The sequence below is a fragment of the Podarcis vaucheri genome (assembly GCF_965113315.1).
Source record: "Podarcis vaucheri genome assembly, chromosome: 3".
In the NCBI taxonomy this organism is placed as follows: domain Eukaryota; kingdom Metazoa; phylum Chordata; class Lepidosauria; order Squamata; family Lacertidae; genus Podarcis; species Podarcis vaucheri.
Window position 1 is genome coordinate 39,732,028 of NC_138761.1, and position 20,483 is coordinate 39,752,510.

The 20,483-nt window shown below is 44.0% G+C and overlaps 2 protein-coding genes across 9 annotated transcripts in view; one reads left to right on the top strand and one right to left on the bottom strand.

Annotated features, from left to right (window-relative positions):
* MDGA1 (MAM domain containing glycosylphosphatidylinositol anchor 1) overlaps positions 1-19,656 on the top strand; it is a 252,615-nt gene extending 232,959 nt beyond the window's left edge. For 2 of the 5 annotated variants that reach the window (XM_082214811.1, XM_082214813.1), the window contains exons 15-17: positions 3,947-4,071; positions 11,431-11,539; positions 12,244-19,656. In XM_082214811.1, the coding sequence (XP_082070937.1) occupies positions 3,947-4,071; positions 11,431-11,539; positions 12,244-12,335 (326 nt within the window). In that variant the 3' untranslated portion in view covers positions 12,336-19,656. The remainder of the gene's footprint in view (positions 1-3,946; positions 4,072-11,430; positions 11,540-12,243) is intronic. The other 3 variants (XM_082214812.1, XR_014217394.1, XR_014217395.1) reach the window with 3 other exon arrangements.
* Positions 1-20,483, bottom strand: part of LOC309527894 (uncharacterized protein) — a gene marked incomplete at its 3' end in the record, with an annotated part of 212,564 nt that overhangs the window by 4,648 nt on the left and 187,433 nt on the right. For 3 of the 4 annotated variants that reach the window (XR_014217403.1, XR_014217404.1, XR_014217405.1), the window contains 2 exons: positions 12,203-12,519; positions 4,224-4,385 (listed from right to left, as the gene is read on the bottom strand). Coding sequence is in view for 1 of the 4 variants with exons in the window: in XM_082214919.1 (XP_082071045.1) it covers positions 12,417-12,519 (103 nt within the window). Of the gene's footprint in view, positions 1-4,223; positions 4,386-12,202; positions 12,520-20,483 lie in introns of those variants that run through there. The other variant, XM_082214919.1, reaches the window with a different exon arrangement.

A 20,483-nucleotide genomic window follows, 5' to 3' on the forward strand; every position in this document is an offset into this window, starting at 1 on the left:
GGCAATGACCATTGGCATTTATTGGCCAACTTGCAGAGATTTCTTGCTTTTCTACAATTTTCTACAGTTCTTTCTGGCTTATCCACCCAGAGCCAACACATGCATCATCTTTACTGGACACCTTTGAACTTCTTCCAGTTTATCTAGTCTTCTGACAGCAAAGCAGCCAGAACAGCGTCCAGTGTCCAAATGGACTTCTTCCAGAACTGCGGAGGGATGCCCTTTTTAAGAATACAACTCATTTTGATATTTTACATGTGATTATTTGCCCAGTCCTGAAAGTTTTCTATTTGTGTGCTCTGTTGCTTCCTATAGCTAACACACCTAGTTGGGGGGGGGGGGAGGTAGAGATGATTTAGGTAAATTTCCCATGCACTAGTTAAAGAAATCCACTGGTGGTGTTATTTAAGTGGAAGAGCCATCAGTGAAGAGCCACCACATTTAACAGTGACATACGGTATGTGTAATTCCAAGCCAGCACTTCACCAGAGATCATCCAAAGCATTTCTCAGCATGGTCGAGATTTTTAAGATAAGATGGGGAAAGGGGAGGGCTGAAAGGTGCAAGAAAGGATAAACACCTGCTGTTGTGAATAATAAAAGCCTAATTAAAATGTTAAAATTTCCCAAATTGAAATACATCCAATATGTGCTTACAATTAAATCATCTCTTTAAGATATACAAAATGTTTGCAAAACATGTTTGTAATATGGGGAGTTATTCAGTGTCTCTGTGTGTCAATCATTCGATCAGCGCAAGCATATTGGCTATCCAGGTGGAACAAGCCCCACCCTCCTGTGTGCTGTTCTGGGGGTCCCCCTCTACAAAGCAAAATTCAGGTGACATGTAGGTGGGTGGAGAACACCCCATTATACAAGTGGAACTCCACTGACAGGACTAATTAGCTGAATCCCACTCAAAATATTTTAAATATATTCATTATAATAAAGCACCAAAATAGTGTCTTTGCCTCTTAACCCTAATTTAAAATGACCTTCCCTCCTGCCTCAGCTGCAAGAGCCACCCTCCATGGCACTGAAGGTACGTACATATGGAGACTGGGAACCCGTCAAATATTGCTCCATGTCATCACAATTTATTTTGCGGTGAACCACCCCAGCAGCAAGAAATTAAATGCAAGTGCAAATAGCAGCTGCCAAAAGGTTACTACTTTCATAGCACAGCAGAACGAAAAATATTGGGAATGGGATTTTGCTGTAGCACAACCTTCTACAGAGACATCCTCTTTTCTTAGATTTAAGGTCTTCACTGGTAAAATCAAACACCTGCAGTATTGGGATGTGGAGCTTATGACAGAGGGAGGAGCCAAGAAAAGACAGTGCCCAGCCATATCATCATCATCACCATCACAAAAGGAATCCGCCTAACATGTTCTTGTTGCTTATCTGCCAGTTCTAAGTAGAGGCTCTGTGGATAATGCCTTGTCAAACGAATCTTTCACTTGCTTAGCTGATAGAGACAGCAATTGGTTCCAGTGTGGAACGATTTAAATCTCAAAGCCAGAAAGGCCTGGTTCAAAGCATTAATTTTAATCAAGTTTTCCATTTAAGGAAAAGTCAGCCTATCTGTAATGCAAAATGACTAAACTAGTCTGACGGGCTTTTGTTAGGCTTCTCCCCAATGTCACAGAGCCAGGGGCAGCTCTATGATGGTATGTTACCTTCTCTTCCACCCTCATTCACAGTACTGTGCTGAGGTGGACGAAGCTGGACTAGGTCCATCCATTTTAATACTACCACCTTGGTCAACAAGCAAGCAATGCCATTACCAAATGAGAGAATGCCTACCCCTCACCCTGCCTCCCACACTTAGGTAGCAAATACCTGGAAACTGCCAAACAGGAGTAAACTGGGTCTGATGCATATTTTCAGACTCACTGTCCACATTCCCTAACCATTATTATTTCTCAATAGCTTCAGATTTGAAGTGTGTTGGAGCAATGATCCCCAATTATGTGGACAGTTCTACTAGGCAGAGGGCCTTCTCGGTAGTGGCGCCTGCACTGTGGAACGCCCGCCCACCAGATGTCAAGGAAATAAACAACTATCTGACTTTTAGAAGACATCTGAAGGCAGCCCTGTTTAGGGAAGTTTTTAATGTTTGATGTTTTATTGTGTTTTTAATATCCTGTTGGAAACTGCCCAGAGTGGCTGGGGAGGCCTGGCCAGATGGGTGGGGTATAAGCAAGAATTAATTACTAGCAATTAATTAATTAATTACTAGCAATCAAGCAGACCTGAGTAGAACCCCTTGAAGATCTTCCCTGGTGGTAACTGAGGGGATGCGAGGATATTGGGTTGGGGTTTGCATGTGCAAATGCCTAAACACACCTCAAATGTTAAGGTGTTTGTGTTTTTCGAGGCAAAGGTCCTGTATTGAACCAAGCCAGAACCATTAATGAGAAACATTTATTTGAGGCAAGTCAGAAAGCATATAAAACATGGGGGGGGGGGTTGAGAGGGAGAAAAACAGATTTCCGGGTAAAATGCAGCCCAGTCATATACATAAGGGCTGAAGACTAATTGGTTTATATGGCTTCCCCCCTTTCTTTTCTTTAGTATTTAAATTGTAATACTGATGTCTGTTTTTAAACGTTTTTATTTTATACTGGCAAGCTGCTTTGTGCAGATAGCTATATTTTGAAAGAAGTGTCTCATAAATAAATGTATTTTTATACCACTGCTTCTCCACAGAACTCAAATGGGCTTGCACGTACACATTCCCCTCCCTTATCTTCACAATGAATGTGAGGCAGGTTAGGCTGGCAGATGATGACTAGACTAAGGTCACTAGTGAATTCTGGCGCTTGAGTGGAAGTTTGAACCTGGGCCTCTCCAGGGATCCTAGGCCGCAACCTAACACCTGCAATACATTCAACCATTACCCAACAACAACTGCGAGTCCATTTTCAAAACAGCCTTATTTAGCTACACAGCAGTATAGTCAAACATGCCACAGGGATCACTCAAGTCAATGCATTCACTACCTGACAAATTGAGATTGCTGAATTTTTCCATCTCTCGTGACTTTTGGCCAATCGTAGCACATTTCCCATGAGAACAAGATGAACAGGTCTTTAAGTCCTAGTGCGTTCAATAAGGCTTACTTCTCAGAAGACATGTATCGGAATGCACTGTTTCTGGCCTTAATGCTAGGATGAGGAGGCACCCTTACGCACCCACCCTGAGGTTGTTGGGTCACAATTCCCCTCGTCCCTGAACACTCACCATGCTGGCTAGGGCTGATGGGAGTGGAACTTTAATTTCTGGAGAGCGGCAGGCACTCCCCTTCTCTGCCTTAGTGCATCATTAGCTGCCCTGGGCGCAGCTTGATTCAAGGAAAGGGGTTGTAAAAAGAAGGAGAATTGAGTCTAAATTCACATTTTTATTTGTCACATCCAGCATGTAGGAAATGGAATGTACCAACTCTCCCTCTTTAAATGGTTTCAGTTTGGTTCACATGTAATTCAGAAGAATAATGCTTAGCTTTCCTACCAGTTGCTGGAAACTGCAAGAGGGGAGAGTGCTGTCGTACCCAAGTCCTACTTCTGTGTTTCCCACTGTGAGAACAGGATGCCTGACTAGAAGGGCCACTGGCCTGATGTAACGGACTCTTCTTATGTTCCCAAATCTACATTATGTCTAGTTGGTACTGCAGTGGACTCAGATTGACTGGGAATTAACTGGGTTCCAGGGGGGGATTCTGAGGGGGGAAACGAACCATAGGGCAGGAAAACTTTTGAATTGGCATGGCAAACTATGTGTTGATTTTTGAATAGCTGCCGTTCTGATGCATTTAATTCACTGGGAGAACTAGCGTGCAAGACCTAGTTTAGATGCAGGCATAGAATGGCCCCTAAGAGAAAGGAAGAGGTTGCTGTGGAGAAGCAGTGTGACTCCAGTGTCTGGTTGCCGCTCTCTTACAGGCTCCTTAAACCTCTTGGTTCACGTGAAGAATAAGCAGCCCACTCAAGCCTTGTCACTCAAAGGGGACAAAGGAAATGCCTGGCAACAAGCACATGTACCTATCAACCCTGCAGGACCTTTCCAGGTAAGCAGATCCTTGGGGGCCGAGGCAACAAATGCCAACTCACATAGATGGGCTAGCAGCAAAATAGCCAGAAAAATTGTTTGCTCCTAGTTGCTGTGGTTGTAGAAAAGAAGCCAGAGTCAAAGGGCCCCTTGAGCTTATTAACAACCTACTTCTCTCCATGAATGGTCAGTTAGTATTGTTGCTTGAGCAGCAGGTAGCCATGTAAGCACATGCCTCAATCTGTCCCAAAATTAATTCACACTTTCATCCGGTATTTTCCAGTCTGCTCCAATTGGTTTATTTTGCACAAGTCTGTGCATCTATCTTGTCATCTGCTAATAAAGAAAAATGTTGTTGTTTTTCACATAACGCACGATAGATAAGCATGTCTCAGCCATCAACAGATATTTACAAATCAGTTACATTTCCTGCCCAATCCTTTTCAAAGTTAATTAGCTTCCATAGGCAAAGTAGCCCTGTTAGTCTTTTGCAGCAAAAACAACAAACAGCCTTGTTACATCTTAAATACAAAGTTAATGAAGTGGCTAATGGCCCATCACAAAGCCATCTATGGCTGCGACCCTAACCATGCCTACTTGGAAGTAAGTCTAACTAAAGAGATTACTTATTTCCATATTGTATGATGAGCTTTGGATACCATGGGTTTTAAAATTTCACAGCAGGAAGCTGACTATCACTGAACACAATAGGATTTACTTATGAGTAGACATAGTTAGGATTACACCGTTAGTGCATACAGACTGCCTTTGGCAACAAATACTTCAGAAAGCAGAGAGGTGCTTGAATATGTAACGAATATGTAAATAGCAAACGACATGTGCATGTTTTTTAAAAAGTTAATTGTGGAGAACTAAGGGAGATATCCTTCACAGCAAGAGTCTGTGATGCAATGGGGGCTGAATGAGCAGACTGAAGGGAAATTGCTTGTTCAACCAGATTTCTCTGGCATCCTTAGCACCAGGCCACAACTTGTAACTGATGCTTGAGTCAAGAGCAATGAATCTGCTATTGGCCTCCTAATTATAGGGCAGTTTGTGAGACCCAGACATGCCTTTATTCCCCATCTGTGGTAATTCATGATGATACTTATGCGTTTGTCTGCTAATACATGGCTTGAGCAGCTGCTGTGTGCCAACTGCCTTGTTATTGCCAAATACAAGGTGACACAGAAGTTTATAAAATTATGCATATCATGAAGAAAGTGGGTAGAAAAAAAGTTTTTATTCCTCTGCCATGACACTAGGGTTGCAGTATTTCAAGAAGTAAAACTGCTGAGATTTATTTTTTTTAGGAAGATCCCAAAATTGCTGAGCTTTTTAAAGAAACCCACCAAAATTGTTGAGATTTTTTGGGGGGAACCAATTCAAATTGTTTGGCTTTTTTGGGGAAAACTCAACCAAAAATAGTGATTTAAAGCTTTTGGAGCTGTTTCCACTGCTTTCCCCATCCGGGTTTCCCCTGATATTTTGCCAATCAGCAAAATTCTCCCAACGCCATTTTTACACCCAGAAACCAGGACGTGTCAGGAACTTTCCTGATGTATGGCAAGCCTACATGACACTAGAAACGGTAGAAATCCAGTGAAGCTGAATGTTGGGAGATTCTGGACAGATAAAAGAAAACACTTCTTTATGCAGCATGCAGTTTGACTACAAAACTCGCTCCCACAGAATGCAATGATGGCCACCAATTTACATGGCTTTGAAAAGAGGATTGGGCAGATACATGGAGGAGAAGGCTATCAATAGCTACTAGCCCTGATGGCTGTGCTCTGCCTCCGAATATCAGTCCCTGGAGACCACAGGAGAGGAGAGTGCTTTTGTGCTCAGATACTGCTGAAGGGTTTCTAACAGGCATCTGGTTGGTCACTGTGAGAACAGGATGTGGTACTAGGTGGCCCCTGGCTCTTATTACATTTTTATGTGTGACTGTGGGTAGAATTAAATGTTATGGGAGATGTGTGACTGCTACCGGTAACCCTACAATGCAGTGCAGCAGCTAAAGCATAGCACAGCGATACCACGTTATTCAGTTTTATTTCTGGATGTTGTCAGAGAGAAAGGAGGATGAAACTCTGGACCACTAATTTTTGGTGGCAACTACATATTTCATATAATGTGTATTCCAGCACTGGGACTATCCATGTTAGCAGAATGTTTCTTGTGGCCTTTGAGCCAGGCACATGATTACTCTTGTTATCTATAATTGGGTATATAGGAGTAAGCTCATAAGCTCACACATTTGCTCTAAGCATTGTTTACTTTGCACAAGTTTTTAGAGGCTGTCATCATTTATTTTTTTTACTGACCCTGTGTCTTTAACAAGCACTTTAACATGCAGCAATTTAGGCAGGGGAAGTTTTTCCTCCTGTTGAGATCCACGGGAAGAAAAAAATTGCAAAAACATGCTGCTGGTTGGACTCGATGATCCTTGTGGTCCCTTTCAACTCTAGGGTGCTGGACAAGAATGGGCCACTGGCCTGATCCAGCAGGACTCTTCTTATGTTCTTAAAGTGTGGTGGTGCCATGAGGACACTCCTGCTTCCATCGCTGCACTTCATGAGCCACCACTGGGTTTTCTGTGGCTGTGTGCTGAGACTAGGGAGAGGTTCGCAGCCTTGTAATTTGTGGTGAATGTGAATACAAGGACAGCTGTCATCTTGCAGCTGTAGGATATTTGTATATGAATGTTACTCCATCTCTAGGTATCTTTATTATTTCACATACACTTTATTTCTGAAGATATGATACATAATGGATAAACTGCATTTAGGTTTAATTTCAAGAGCCAAACAAGTTTATAAAGGTTCTCTTGTGAATTATATGATGCTCTTTAAGTTTAGAGTTGGGATTAAGAAAGGCCCCTCCCACACCTTTCCTCTGTAACTGGCCCAAATTGAGACAGGATGCTGTAGCAATGCAAAGCTATACTCAATGACATTTGCTTGCAGTGATTCAGCAACTGGTTTTGCTTGTGCTTAGGATGTAACTAAGGTTTTGTGTGTATTTCTTTATTTTGATGTAGTATTTTATTTTGTTACTAAATTCTATATTTTATTAAATTTCTACACCGTCCTTTATCACAGTGTAGTTTACAATATAAAAACACAATAATGTACAATAATAATAAACCCCACAGTTTAAAAGGCCAGATTGTTCCATGAGCAAAAGGCCTAGGGGAGGAGGGATGTTTTTGCCTGGTGCCTAAAGATATGTAACAAAGGTGTTAGGCGAGCCTCTCTGTGGAGAGCATTCCACAAAAGGGGAGCCACCACAGAAAAGGCTCGTTCTCATGTTGTCACCCTCCAAGACCTCTCATGGAGGGGGCACATGAAGAAGGGCCTCAGGTGATGATCACAGCTTCTGGGTTGGTTAATACTGAGAGAGATGGTCCTTGAGGTATTGCAGTCTTGAGCCACTTAAGGCTTTATAGGTCAAAACTCACACTTTGAATTGTGCATGGAAAATAACTGGCAGCCAGTGCAGTTGGGCCAGGATTGGTGTAATATGCTCAAACTGTCTTGCCCTGGTGAGCAACCTGACTGCCAAGTTCTGCACTGGCTGAAGTTTCCAAACTGTCTTCAAAGGCAGCCCCATGTGTAGCATGTTGAAGTAATCTAAGGTACAGGTTATCAGAGCATAGACAACAGTAGTTACCGTATTTTTCGTCCCATAGGACGCTCCATCCTATAGGACGCACCTAGTTTTTTTTGGGGGGGGGGAAATAAAGGAATTTCCCCCCTTTATTTCCCCCCAAAACCAGGTCGGGGAACACCGCTGTCCCCCGAGCTTGTGGGGCTGGCCGATGTCTGCCCGGCGCGAGGGGAGCTCTGCTTCAGGGCGACTCGCGCGCCGGGCGGCAGGCTGCTATCCGCAGCATGAGGAGCCCCACTGGAGTTCCCGCAGGGCTCCCCACGCTGCGGATGTCTGCCTGGCGCGAGGGTTGCTCTGCTTCAGGGCGCCCTGTGCGCCGGGTGAGCACCGACCCCTCTCGCTCTCCAAGCTTCAACGAAAGCTTGTATTCGCCCCATAGGACGCGCACAGATTTCCCCTTCATTTTTGGAGGGGGAAAAAGTGCGTCCTATAGGGCGAAAAATACGGTAGCTTATCGCTGTCCAAAGCTGATGGAAGGCACTTGTGCAATGGATTCAGAAAGTACCCCCAAGCTATGTACTTGCTCTTTCAGAGGGAATGTAAACCTATCAAGAGCAGGCAATCATCCATCAATCTGCTCTAGGAAGCCACTCACTATCAGTGCTTTAATCTTATTTGGATTGCAACCTATATCTTGCAACCTGGACATTGGAAGCATACCGTATTTTTCGCCCCACAGGACGCACTTTTTCCACACCAAAAATGAAGGGGAAATCTGGGTGCGTCTTATGGGGCGAATGCAGGCTTTCGCTGAAGCCTGGAGAGCGAGAGGCATCAGTGCGCACCGACCCCTCTCGCTCTCCAGGCTTCAAGAAGCTATCCGCAAGCCTTGCAAGCCCGGTGAGAGTTCCCACGGGCTCACAAGGCTTGCGGGCAGCAGCCTGCAGCCCCCGCGAGTGTCCGCAAGCCTTGCGCGCCCGGCAGGAGGTCCCACCGGGTGCGCGAGGCTTGGGGCGGCAGCCTGTCGCCCGAAGCACGGGGAGCCCTCCGGAGGGCTCCCCCTGCTTCGGGCGAGTGTCTGCAAGCCTCGCGCGCCCGGCAGGAGGTCCCACCGGGTGCGCGAGGCTTGGGGCAGCAGCCTGTCGCCCGAAGCACGGGGAGCCCTCCGGAGGGCTCCCCTTGCTTTGGGCAAGTGTCTGCAAGCCTCGCGCGCCCGGCAGGAGGTCCCGCCGGGTGTGCGAGGCTTGGGGCGGCAGCCTGTCGCCCCGAAGCACGGGGAGCCCTCCGGAGGGCTTCCCCTGCTTCGGGCAGGTGAGCGCAAGGCTTGGGTCGGCAGCCAGGGCTGGGGGGGGGGAATAATTTTTTAAAATTCATTTCCCCCCCAAAAAATGAGGTGCGTCCTATGGGCCGGTGCGCCTTATAGGACGAAAAAAACGGTACTTTTAAGTCCCTCAATGTAGAGGCAGCTCCAACTTCCAACTCTGCTGTTTTGTGATTTTTTTTGACATATACATTTTTACTGCATGCTTAAGAGACATTCTCCGTCCCCAAGGAATCCTGGAAACTGTAGATCAGGGGCAGGTAGGAGGCAGGGACACATAATTGTGAATATTATTAGCACCCCATGGTGGACCACAATCCTCAGGAATATTTTTGGAAAGCCGTAAGTGTTGAATAGATAAAAAAGGGGTGTTAATTTGTAGTGTAAATAGGTCCTGTGGTCTGAAAGGGTATTATTTATTATTTTGAGCTGCTGCTGCTTCTTGTGAGGGGCAACCCACAGGTGTTTGTTCCTGGAGAGTTCATTGTGATTGTTATGCCCTGCATCTTTATTTTCTTTGTTCAGGGAATGATTCCTTATGAATGCATGTCTGTGTATTTGCTTTGTTTTACTTAGCTCTGAAGTGCGTATCATGCTTTGGGGTGCCATAAAACAATAATCTTGTTACTTGCAAGTGTGCTGTTTATGGCTTGTAGCTCGCTTATTGCTGTGTGCTTAATGACAATGGGGATGGGCAACTAATTTGTTATCATTCAGTTGCTTATGAGCCTGCTCCAGCATACGTTGGTTTAATTCATAGGCTGCTTTGACTCTCATTTCTGTTATAATGTTTCTGGACCATTTACACTTGATAGGGATGGGAGCATAAATAGCAACACTCATGAACCCAGATTTCTAGGCACACAGTAACATTGTCATTTGGTCATATGCCACAAGGCTTATGAAGGCAACATTACTATTTTTATTCTATCTGGCTCATCTGGGGGTTTTGGCTGGGCCCTCAAGAACTGGTGATGAACCTGGGGCACTTCCAAATGACCGCATCAGGTGTCCTTCATAGGCATTTGAGCTACTGCATCAGTCTCCCAGCTGACTTTTCAGCGGCTATACTAAAGCTTGAGTTTGTACATAATAGGTAGCTAGATGGAGGAATAGTTTTACTGTGAAGTATGGTGAAAGAGGAAAGGGCTCTTGCATCTTTCTTTAATGGTTGTGTAGGAGAGGCAATATCAGCAGGTGTAGCTTGACACAAGGGGAGGTGAAATCTCAGAGAGAGACACATCCCTTCAGACTTTATCCTTTAAATTGCAGCAAGCGGGAGGTAAGGAACGTAGTAGAGACGAATATTTTCTTCTGAATACATGGACATTGCTCGTGGCAGGCTTGAGTTGCAGCCATCTCTTGCATAATAGGATATGAACACAGAGGTTGGCTTTGCACCTTAGGGAATGGGAAGCGACTGAGCCTTTGCCCTAAGCTTCCCGTAAAGCCTTGTAACCATAGGAACAGCACGCATGGCATGGGCTAATGAAGCTGTAACTGCCAGGCCTCAAGAATGAAGGAGCCCCCTGTGATTCCAGAGTAAGCAGGACAGAGGCAGGAACAAAGTTGTGGCCTTCACAGTGGTGGGTTTTAAGATATTTTAGCACCAGAGCAAGCATGAATCCTGCCTCAAACAAAGGAAGATGCAGCTTGACTCGTTCCCTCCTTAGCTGGTTGCTTTTGGGGACTCACCTCCTATCCTAAGGCCTGGGGCAGATAACGAAACAAGAATGACCCATTAAAATGAGGAGGACATACAAGAGTATATGCATACTTAAGTATCTACAACTACTTTCCTGTTGTAAACCACTGACACAAAAAACTGCAGTGTTTTACGTTGCCTCTGAAAGATGTTCAAGCTTGGGGCAGGTGCATTCAGTAAAAGATGACTCGTGCTAAGGGGGTGAGGTAAAGGATAGCAAAGATGTGATGAGACAGGAAAAGGTTCTGGTTGAAATGTAATGTTGTACTCATGTGATTGCTTCTCCAGCACATTTACCACACAATCCCGTAATTGCTCAGAAATAAGTGTCACTGGATTGATTTCCAATTAAGTGTGTAATCCTATTAAGAGTGTAACTGTTGAGAGTAAGCACTATTGGGCATGGTGGTATTTACTTCTGAGTAGACATGCATAGGATTGCACTGTTCCATTACTCAGCACCAACAGATGAGCTTCCTTCCTTTTCCTAAACCATACCTCTTCTCACACTCATTTGATTTAATCTTCGTAAGCGCTGCTCTATTTCCCCTCTTGTCTATGTCCTGGTTATTTTCTGAGTCATCTGCTATTGGAACCTGCTGATAAGCCTAAAAGTGGATTCTCAGTTGGTCCCTACATTTAGGATAGGGCATGGTAAACACAAAATGACCCGAAGGGGTTGGGTCCCTGGCCTGCTACCTGAGATCCTTTCCAACTCTGATGTGCTCTGCCTGCAGATCATCTTTGAAGGCGTCCGTGGCACAGGCTCAGAGGGAGATATTGCCATTGATGACGTCACTCTAAAAAAGGGAGATTGTCCAAGGAAGCCTGTTGTCCCAGACAAAGGTAATGGCTTATATTTGGCATAGTGTTTGAATATCCCAAATCAAAAGTAAAGGTTGGGAGAATTCTGCATGTTGACTTGACTGTTTTGCATATTTGCTTATAGCAGCAGGGTCCATTATTGATTAAGGTGCGTGTACCTGCCTCACTTGAATTACTTCGGTGTTCCATAGTATTTTAATATTCTTTTGGAAGCCGCCCAGAGTGGCTGGGGAAACCCAGTCAGATGGGCGGGGTATAAATAATTAATTATTAATTATTAATTATTATTATTAATTATTATTATTCCAAAGTGGAGTCAATGGCACAGATGAGATTTCTAGTGGAACAAGAACTGGGAAACATGCCACACAATCACCCGATGCTTAACCAATTTTCCATATGTAGTTGCAAATGGTTTATTGATCCTCATAACCTTTGCCATGTTCGTTAACCAAAGTTGTTCTTTAGAACCCTTAATCATCTCCGTTGCCCCCCTCTGCACACATTCCAGCTCGTCAAGATCCTTGAACTGGACACCATACTCCAGGTGTGGTCTGACTAAGTGATCCTGTTGCTTCTCTTGATCAGGATACTATACTTTTGTTGATGCAGCCTTGAAGAGCATGAGCTTTTTCTGTGGCATCACATTGTTGTTGTTTATACTACAAAAGCAGGAACACTTACCTTAACTAACCCTTCTTCTTTCTTTCTTTCTTGCCCTGCAGCAGTTGTCCTTCCAGAAAACGGTGCCATCACCCAAGACAAATTTCCCCTCTGTGGACCGTTACTTTTCTTCCTTTTTGTCCTGCTCAGATGATAGCAAGCGAGTACGTCTGTCTTCTGAGACTTTCCTCCTCCTTTCCTACTTGGTCACCTCTGCTCCTCTTCCTCCCCCTCCTCACTGGCACACCAAAGTGTCCATACCAAAGACTGATAAGCATGACGACGCAAAGGGGATCCAGCTCAGAACATAGAAGGATTCCTGGAGGAAGTCATAATGTCTAAAAGAAAAACAAATCTTGATTATTAAAAAAAACAAACCACAAGAGAAAGAGGGAGGAAGGAATGGAAAGAAGAGATGGAAACAATGGAACGAAAGGCAAAGATGAGAATGACAAAGCTATTTAAAAGGATGAATGAAAGCGGGGGAAAGCCACATTTCCTTGGGAATAGTGGACAGGACTTCCTCAGGGAAGTGGGAACTTTTGTTTTAAACAAAAACAAAATATATTAAAGCACAAATTTCTACAAGAACTGTTACCTTCTTTACCACAGAGCCTCAGTTTAGGAGACAGTCTAGCACAGCGCCCCCTTCTGGATCTCTGTGTTATGACCTTTCCCTGGCTGGCTCTGCCTACCATCATCTGTCTGCTGCAGCACCACCACCTCACCTTTCCGAAAGAGCATCCCACTTGTCTCCATTGGGGGCTGCTCCTCCCTGCGTGCCGGTGACCACGGAATCTCGCCCCCGCTGCATGTGCTTCAGAGTCTCCATATGCATTTTCAAGACTCTCATGTATTTACTTGTCCATGTGCAATTTGCTTTTGACCCATCCTTCACAACTTTGTGCCCCCCAACTTTCGCTCGGCAAAGCAGAGAAACAGACTCGTTGCGGACGGTGGAGATGGATGGAAAAAATCTGGGGCAGACGTAAGCTGCAGGATCAGCTGTTGACCTCCTCTGCCCCCTCCCTCTTTTTCCCCTTCTCAAGCTGCTCAGCTCTCCCTCCCTTTGAACTTGTTATTTCCACCACCATGGAGGTAGATTGTCAATCTAGCATAGGGAATGAAAGAGGCTTTTTGGTCAGGGGCCTCTTTGGCAAGGTGACTGAATTGTGGTGCTGCACTTGGCAGCGTCAAAAGCATGAGCTGCAGAAGCCTTAAAGCAAGGATCTCCTCTGAGACAAATTATTTAATAATAACTGTCTCCCATTCCATTTTTTCCATAATTATCCCACCAAAACATTTTCATATACTACCTTTCATCTTCTCCTAAGCCCTTATGACACCTGAATTTGCAATAGTTGTTTGTTAATTGTAGTACCTACCTGTGGCTCAGTACTAATTGCAGGGTGCTGATATCATGGTGCTTGATTTACCACTCAAGGATGAGACTGCTCTATTTCAGTTTGCATGATGAAGTTGGGAGACAGGTGGAGCCCTCAAGCCGGGTGATGAGCAGAGGAAGCAGGAAAAGAAACAGACCAAACCCACAGGAGTTGGGGCAGGTGGATGCACAAGGGTGGGGAAGCTTAAAGGGAATTAGATTGCAGACTTGTGTTTTCAGACATGCCACACGACCACTATAAGAGACCAAGTGATCTCAGGAAAGCAAGCTTGTTGCTCCCAACTTGAGCTGGGCAGCATTAACCCTTCTAAATCAGTATGTTAAACTATACACTATGAAGTCAGGAGGAGGTGGTCTTCTGAGTAGGGTGCTTTGGATAAATGTTACCCTGTTGCCCCTACTTCCATAAGCAGCTCGCAGAGGGGAGTTTTCAGTACAAAGTTTCACTCTGCACCAGTGCACCCATTACTTTGAGCTTGTGAACTGCATTCGTATTCAAGGAATACCTTGGGTGTAGAAATGCCCACCCACCCCCATCTCACCTTCCTCCACCTTCAGTGCTGTCTTGGCAAGTCAGGGCCTTTTTGAATCCAAAATCTATATATTTGAAGGAAGGTTAAAGTAATTTAGGAGCTAGTAATGGTTTTGGTTTCCCCAGTACCCAATGCTTTCATAGACTTGTAGAGTTGGAAGGGCACTGACAGTTACTTAGTCTAGCTGCCTGCAATGCAAGAATCTCAACTAAAACATCCATGAGAGATGGCTATCCAGCCTCTGCTTAAAAACTTCCAGTGAAGGAGAGTCCACCACCTTACGAGGAAGTCTGTTCCACTGTCAAACAGCTCTTGCTGCCGGAAAGTCCTTCCTGATGTTTAGTCGGAATCTCCTTTCTTGTAACCTGAAGCCATTGGTTTGAGTCCTACCCTCTGGGGCAGGAGAAAACAAGTTTGCTCTATCTTCCATGTGACAGGCCTTTAGATATTTAAAGATGGCTATCATAATTCCTCTCTGTCTCCTCTTATTCAAGCTAAACATGCCCAATTCCCTCAACTGTTCCACCTTGTCAATATCCTTCTTAAATTGTGGCGCCCGGAAATGGACACAGTAGTCCAGGTTTCGTTTGGCCAAGGCAGAATAGGGCAGTACTATTACTTCTCTGGAAACAGTCAGGGTATGTATCCACAGCAGTGACCAGAGGAGGAATGACCACTGAGAGGAGTGCAGAAAGAAGAAACACCATGGTACACCTGCATCAGCACAACCAGATGCCTTTCTCTGCTCCAGCTGCAACAAAACATGTCTCTCCCGTATCAGTCACTTCAGCCACAGCAGGCGCTGTAACTCTCCAGCGGTTTGACTTCTCCCTTCAAGGGACACTCTTCCATTGTCTCCCAAGATGGACTGATGCCAGCAGTATTACTTCCCTTGATCAGGACACTATACTTCTGTTGATTCAGCCTAGCTTTATCCCACACATGGAAGGAATAGTTTCCTAAATTGGTTTTTGCAGGGCTAGATTTGTAAGGTAGCTACAGAGTAGGATCCCAGCCAGTTTAACTGCCAAGTTGTGCCTGAATTACCTTGATGGTTCTGAATATGCTGATTCTGCTCCTTCCAAAACTCCTTGCAGGTCAAAGTATACTGGTGCTTGTAATAATCTAAATGTGAAAGGGGATGGAATGGCCACATTCCCTTATGTAGGAAGATTTAAAGCACAATTCTTCCCATTTAGCTCCAAGGGGTTTACTCCCAGATAAACTATGTATAGGTCTGCAGATATTTTTGGTACCCTGAGCAAATATTATCACTGCTGCAGGAGATTTGAGGAGAGCATATGGCATAGATGAAAGAGATGTTCTTTCATATGGTGATAGTTGTATAGGTTTGGCTGTGAGTGTGAATGCTGGCAGAGGAGAAACATAGTTTATGGCATCTGAGAAATTCATTAAGCATACCGACCTCATATTGTTTAATCTGGATTGGATTATATGTGTTTTTCCTCCCAGATGTCCCAAGTGCTTTCTTCGTTTTCACAGCCACACAGAGGTAACATTCAGAATTGTTTGCTGTCCATCATTTGCTAGTGGCTCTGATAAAGAATCCTACCCCAGTTATCTCTTACACAAAGGAGATTGTTGTTGTCGAAGAGAAAGGTGGCAGGGTCTCAAAATTTCTAAAAGCCTCCATGACTGGCCTTAATTGCCCCCCCTTAAAAGAATGGAGGCTGCATCACCCTTACCTTCTGATATTAAAGTTCTTAGAGCCATTGGATAGGTAAAATCTGTAGATTTCCTCCTTATATTTGAAGCCATTGAGAATTAACCTTTCCCAACTATCAGCAAAAGCATATGCATACACACACACACACACACACACACACACACACATTTTTATGCACACTCTACCCTAGTATATGTATTTTGTGGCAGATTACTTGGCTGGAGAACTGCATTGCAAAATTGGGAGAAGTATGAATTTCTGGGGATGGCTGTATTCATGTATTGTTTCAGAAAGTGTGGATTAGGTAGGTTTGCCTTTAAATACCAACTGAGTCCAATTTCTCCTCAACCCCTAATCCTGGAGGCCATATTGTCTTTGAGACTTAGTAGTCTATGGGTAGAAAGAGTTGTGAGCTACCTTGGAAATTTGGAGAGTTTTATTGCAAATAGGCATTGTGATATTTGGAAGAACAGGCGTGTGGGATTGGCCATGTAGAGAGGGACGGGGGACAAAATACATATCCTGGGCTGGTACCGTCCTCTCTGTCCCTTTTTCAGTGCGTCACCTTTATGATTTGAGCATACATCTATATGAGAATGTGTAAGTAAGGACCAATGGTGCCTATCTATTCATAGGGGATATGACTTGCTTGTAGGAACTAATCATGTATTTAGTTGTCATTGGTTCAGGTATCTTACCAGTGATAAATCTGCATTTTAATCATCATATAAGTCTCAGGGAGCCTCATTTACTGATCCCTCCTCCTTCTTTTCATTCTCTTTCCTTTCTTTGGCTTAGAAATATCAGGTTTCCCTGGGGAAATTGCTACCTCAAGTGCCTTGGCTCGTCAGAAGCATGAAGACTGAAACAACAGGTTTCATGTCATTGTACAAATTGTTGTTAAGAGGAAATATAGAATGTTTTTACAGTAGCATGGACAGTGCAGCTGCTTAAACCCTAGACCTGGCACCGCAGTTGTTAATACTGGAAACATAAACACTTGCAAGTGAAGCAGAGTTGGGTTGCATTAGTACTTGAACATTTAGACCTCCAAGTAAATGTCAGGTGCTTCCAGAGGAGTGTTATAGTCACTTAGGAATCAGCAGCTACTTATAGCCTAATGGATGTCAGCTGTGCTGTTATTTAAAGTACATATAAAATTATTGTTCTGCTCTATTCAAGTGGTACTTTTTATGAGTACAAGAAGCTTAGAACCCAATACCCTAGACACACAAGATTTTATAAATATTCTGCCATCTTAAAGGAGACCTGCAATTTCAACTGGATGTATTAATTCAACTGGATGTATTAATTAATTAAGCTTGTGTGTTATGATGCAGCGATTGCATGAGGCATTTCGTTCATCCAACAGGTGAGTTTCATTGCTGCATAACGGCAATGTGTGCGGAAAGAACTGTGAGCTGCAAACCAGTCCATCATGGAAGGTACTACAAAAATCTGAGATACAGTATTATACTCATGGAGGCTTTTTTTTGGGCGGCGGGGGGGGGGAGAGAATAAAGTAAAGACATGAATGTGAACCAATTAAATATTTAGGTTATGTGTGTGCATATGAGATGGGGGTGTATTTGCCATCAGTAAGTCCACTGGTCTCTCTTAGCCATGCCAGATAATTATAACCTCCATATTCAGAGGAAGTATACTTCTAGTTGCCAGGTGCTATGGACAAGCAATAGAGGGTGGCCACTGTCCTCTTGCTTTCTGCTTGGGAGCATTCCAGGGAAATCTGGTTGGTCAGTTGAGGAGAAGCCTGGAACAGAAGCAGCATATCTTCTTATTGGATGCAGGAGAGCCTTTGCTTTTCAATGCTGTGCAGCCATTGCATTCTAAACAACAGTTGCTGCTGACTTAAAACCTTCCATGTCTACATAGTCAAACTAGGGCTAGTATTCCTGCCAGGCGAGTGTCCCTTTTATACTGAAGAGTTAGCTTCACAAAACCAATCAAGGAACAGATATTGTATTATGTGATTTATCTCACCACTGGAGAAGGGTCACGGTGAGTTACTGCAGAATGTTTGAAGAAAGGACTGAATTAAACAGGTGGGGCATGGGGAAATGATTTTAGATTATTAGCTTGCCTGTTGCTTAGGATTCATTATTAGTCCAAAGAAAAAGGGGGTCATATATGAAAGATTATGGATTTGTATGGCTGTATCTCTCTGGCTGTTGTACAAAACTAATTTCCTGTACTTTTGGCAGTTATTACTGGCATTGGGCCAGGTTAGTAAACTTTATGTGAGATGTGAAGGACTGCAACTGCAGTCCCATGCCAAGTGGCCCATGTTATATTAGAGGATGTGCCTAAATATGCAGTGCAAACTGAGTTTAGCCTTGGGTCTTGATATAAAGCAACAGGAGTTCAAATGCACCTTGTAAAAATGATTTTACTTAATCAGTTCTTAGAAAATGCATTTAAATGCAAGTAAGAAAAGTTTGCAGCCTGCAGATGAAAATGATATTTGTACAGGGTGTGGACTAGCCTAATATTGTTCAGGCCTCACAAGGAGACAGGCTGAGGCAGAGATCCCTTTTCTGCTGGAAGAAGGAAAATATTAGAGCCTTGTCACGGAGCAGTCTTTTGCCTCCACCAGGTGCTTTTCTCTGCTGAGACCAGGCTCCAAGCAGTTGAACGCTTCTTCCCCTTGTAGCCTTGCACAAAGCTTGCTACATTTCTCTCAGATCTATAGAGGCGGCTTTAGCCACCAGCCGGCAAGCCAACGGGAGGACTGGCATTCTTTGCATGAGAGCTGCCAGTTTTTGGAGCGCTGTCTTCTTCATGTCCCAATGTTTTTCATTTGCCCTGATTGGCCTTGGATGATGTTTAATAAATGAGCAAGACATTTACAGAGGAAGATCTCCCATAGTGCCTTTGAAAATTGCATTTTAACGAGGACCAATTTACACTCCATGGTAATAAACTGCAGTCTAGAGACCATGGTTATCGCAGGAAGCTTACAACCTTAGCCTGCTTTGCAGCTGAAGGAGGAGGCATGGATAGTGTGAGTGCTTCTGAGTTTTACCCCAAGCAGAGAACTGTGGCAGACTGGTGATAACCTGCCCTCTGTGTGACAATAGCAGAATCAGGAGGAAACAGCCCACCCTACATGTGAGAATGTGGACGGCATTGCCTTCTTGTTCTCTGATGCCTGGTCTATATGCGCAACAGAACGAGATGGAAATTAGGTGGTGGAAACCTGAGATAGTAGAACAGACTATACCACTTTAGACTGCAAACAGAGGATCACATCAGACCTCAGTTTGACTTTCCTGTCCTTATCAAAGAATCTTTTACAAGAGGGAGAATAATAAGCAAGAGAGAAAATCATTTAACAGATAACTTGATAAGAACTTGACTTCATTCAGCCAACATCCATTTGCTTCATTGCTAAGCAATGCTATAACTAGTGTCTCAGATGGAGCTCCAACTGAGGGAGGAGGGATTTTACACTTTCAAAAGTTATCCAGACACCAGCTTTTCCTGCTTTCGTCTTCATTTCTCCCCGCCTCCAGGCACCAAGTGATGTAGTCACCTGTTGCATAGAATGGCATCCCTGACTACATTGCTGCATATACATGTCTGTAGGACAAGAGCATTCTCTTTTAGATTGCAGCTCTGCCTACAGAACTAGTGTTACAAATATCTCAGGCACCACACGAACAAGTTGCAGATAATGCCTGGTGGAGCACATTGGACAGTGTTATTGGTGTGGCCACTAGCTGAACTTTTTATGATGACACAACCCACTTCGCTAGTATCCAGCCAAATAAATTCCCCAAGTGTGTACTATATCAAACTCCAATAAATTAAATTGTACTATAAACACAAATCTATACATTGTCATACAGTTTATGAATGCTCTCTTAGATACTGTCTTGCAGAGTGGCATTTCACTGTGCAGAGCTTTGGAGATGATGCTCTTTGAGACTAATGTTCTCCAAGACAATTGGGGGAACCAACCCCCAGAAGGAATGTTTTTTTAAAGGGGCTTCTGAAATGTAAGTTCTTACAAAAAGCAAATGAGTATGTGTAACCTTTCAGATGCACCTGTCATTAGACAGGGTGAGGTGATCTTCTCAAGGCAGTGTTTAGGGGCACTGCTCAAAAATAGCAAATTTACATTTCTTTATTTTCTCCACCACTGGGGGTGGCATTTAGATTTTTCACCTCAGGCACCAATATTTCTTTCGCACTCTTCTGGCTACTGACTCCACTGGGACCAGGACTGACCCACATCTTTACAGCACTAAGCAAGACATGCATGGTCTGCCCTTTACAAGCAGAAGGAGCCAACTGCAACTTCAGGACAGATTCAGGCAATCCTGACAGAAATAATGAAAAGTGGGTGAGACTATCTCAGTTGCTACTCTGCCCCCAAGGATTTTGATAGGGAGTAAGAGTATCATCCACACAGACTGTACCAGTGAGAGGCCTGTGACAATTAAAAAACAATATGTGGCTCAATTCAGAATGGGAACTTCCTTGCTGAGCATTCATTAAAAAAAAAGCTGTCTTTCCAGGAGCTCTCCTGTGGCTCATATTTTTGGTACATGCACATGAGTGGTACTGCAAGCATATGCATTACTTTATTGTGCCCTGAGAATTTGGCACAATTACTTTCATTTGGTACTACCTGCATGGCTGCAGTTATACCAT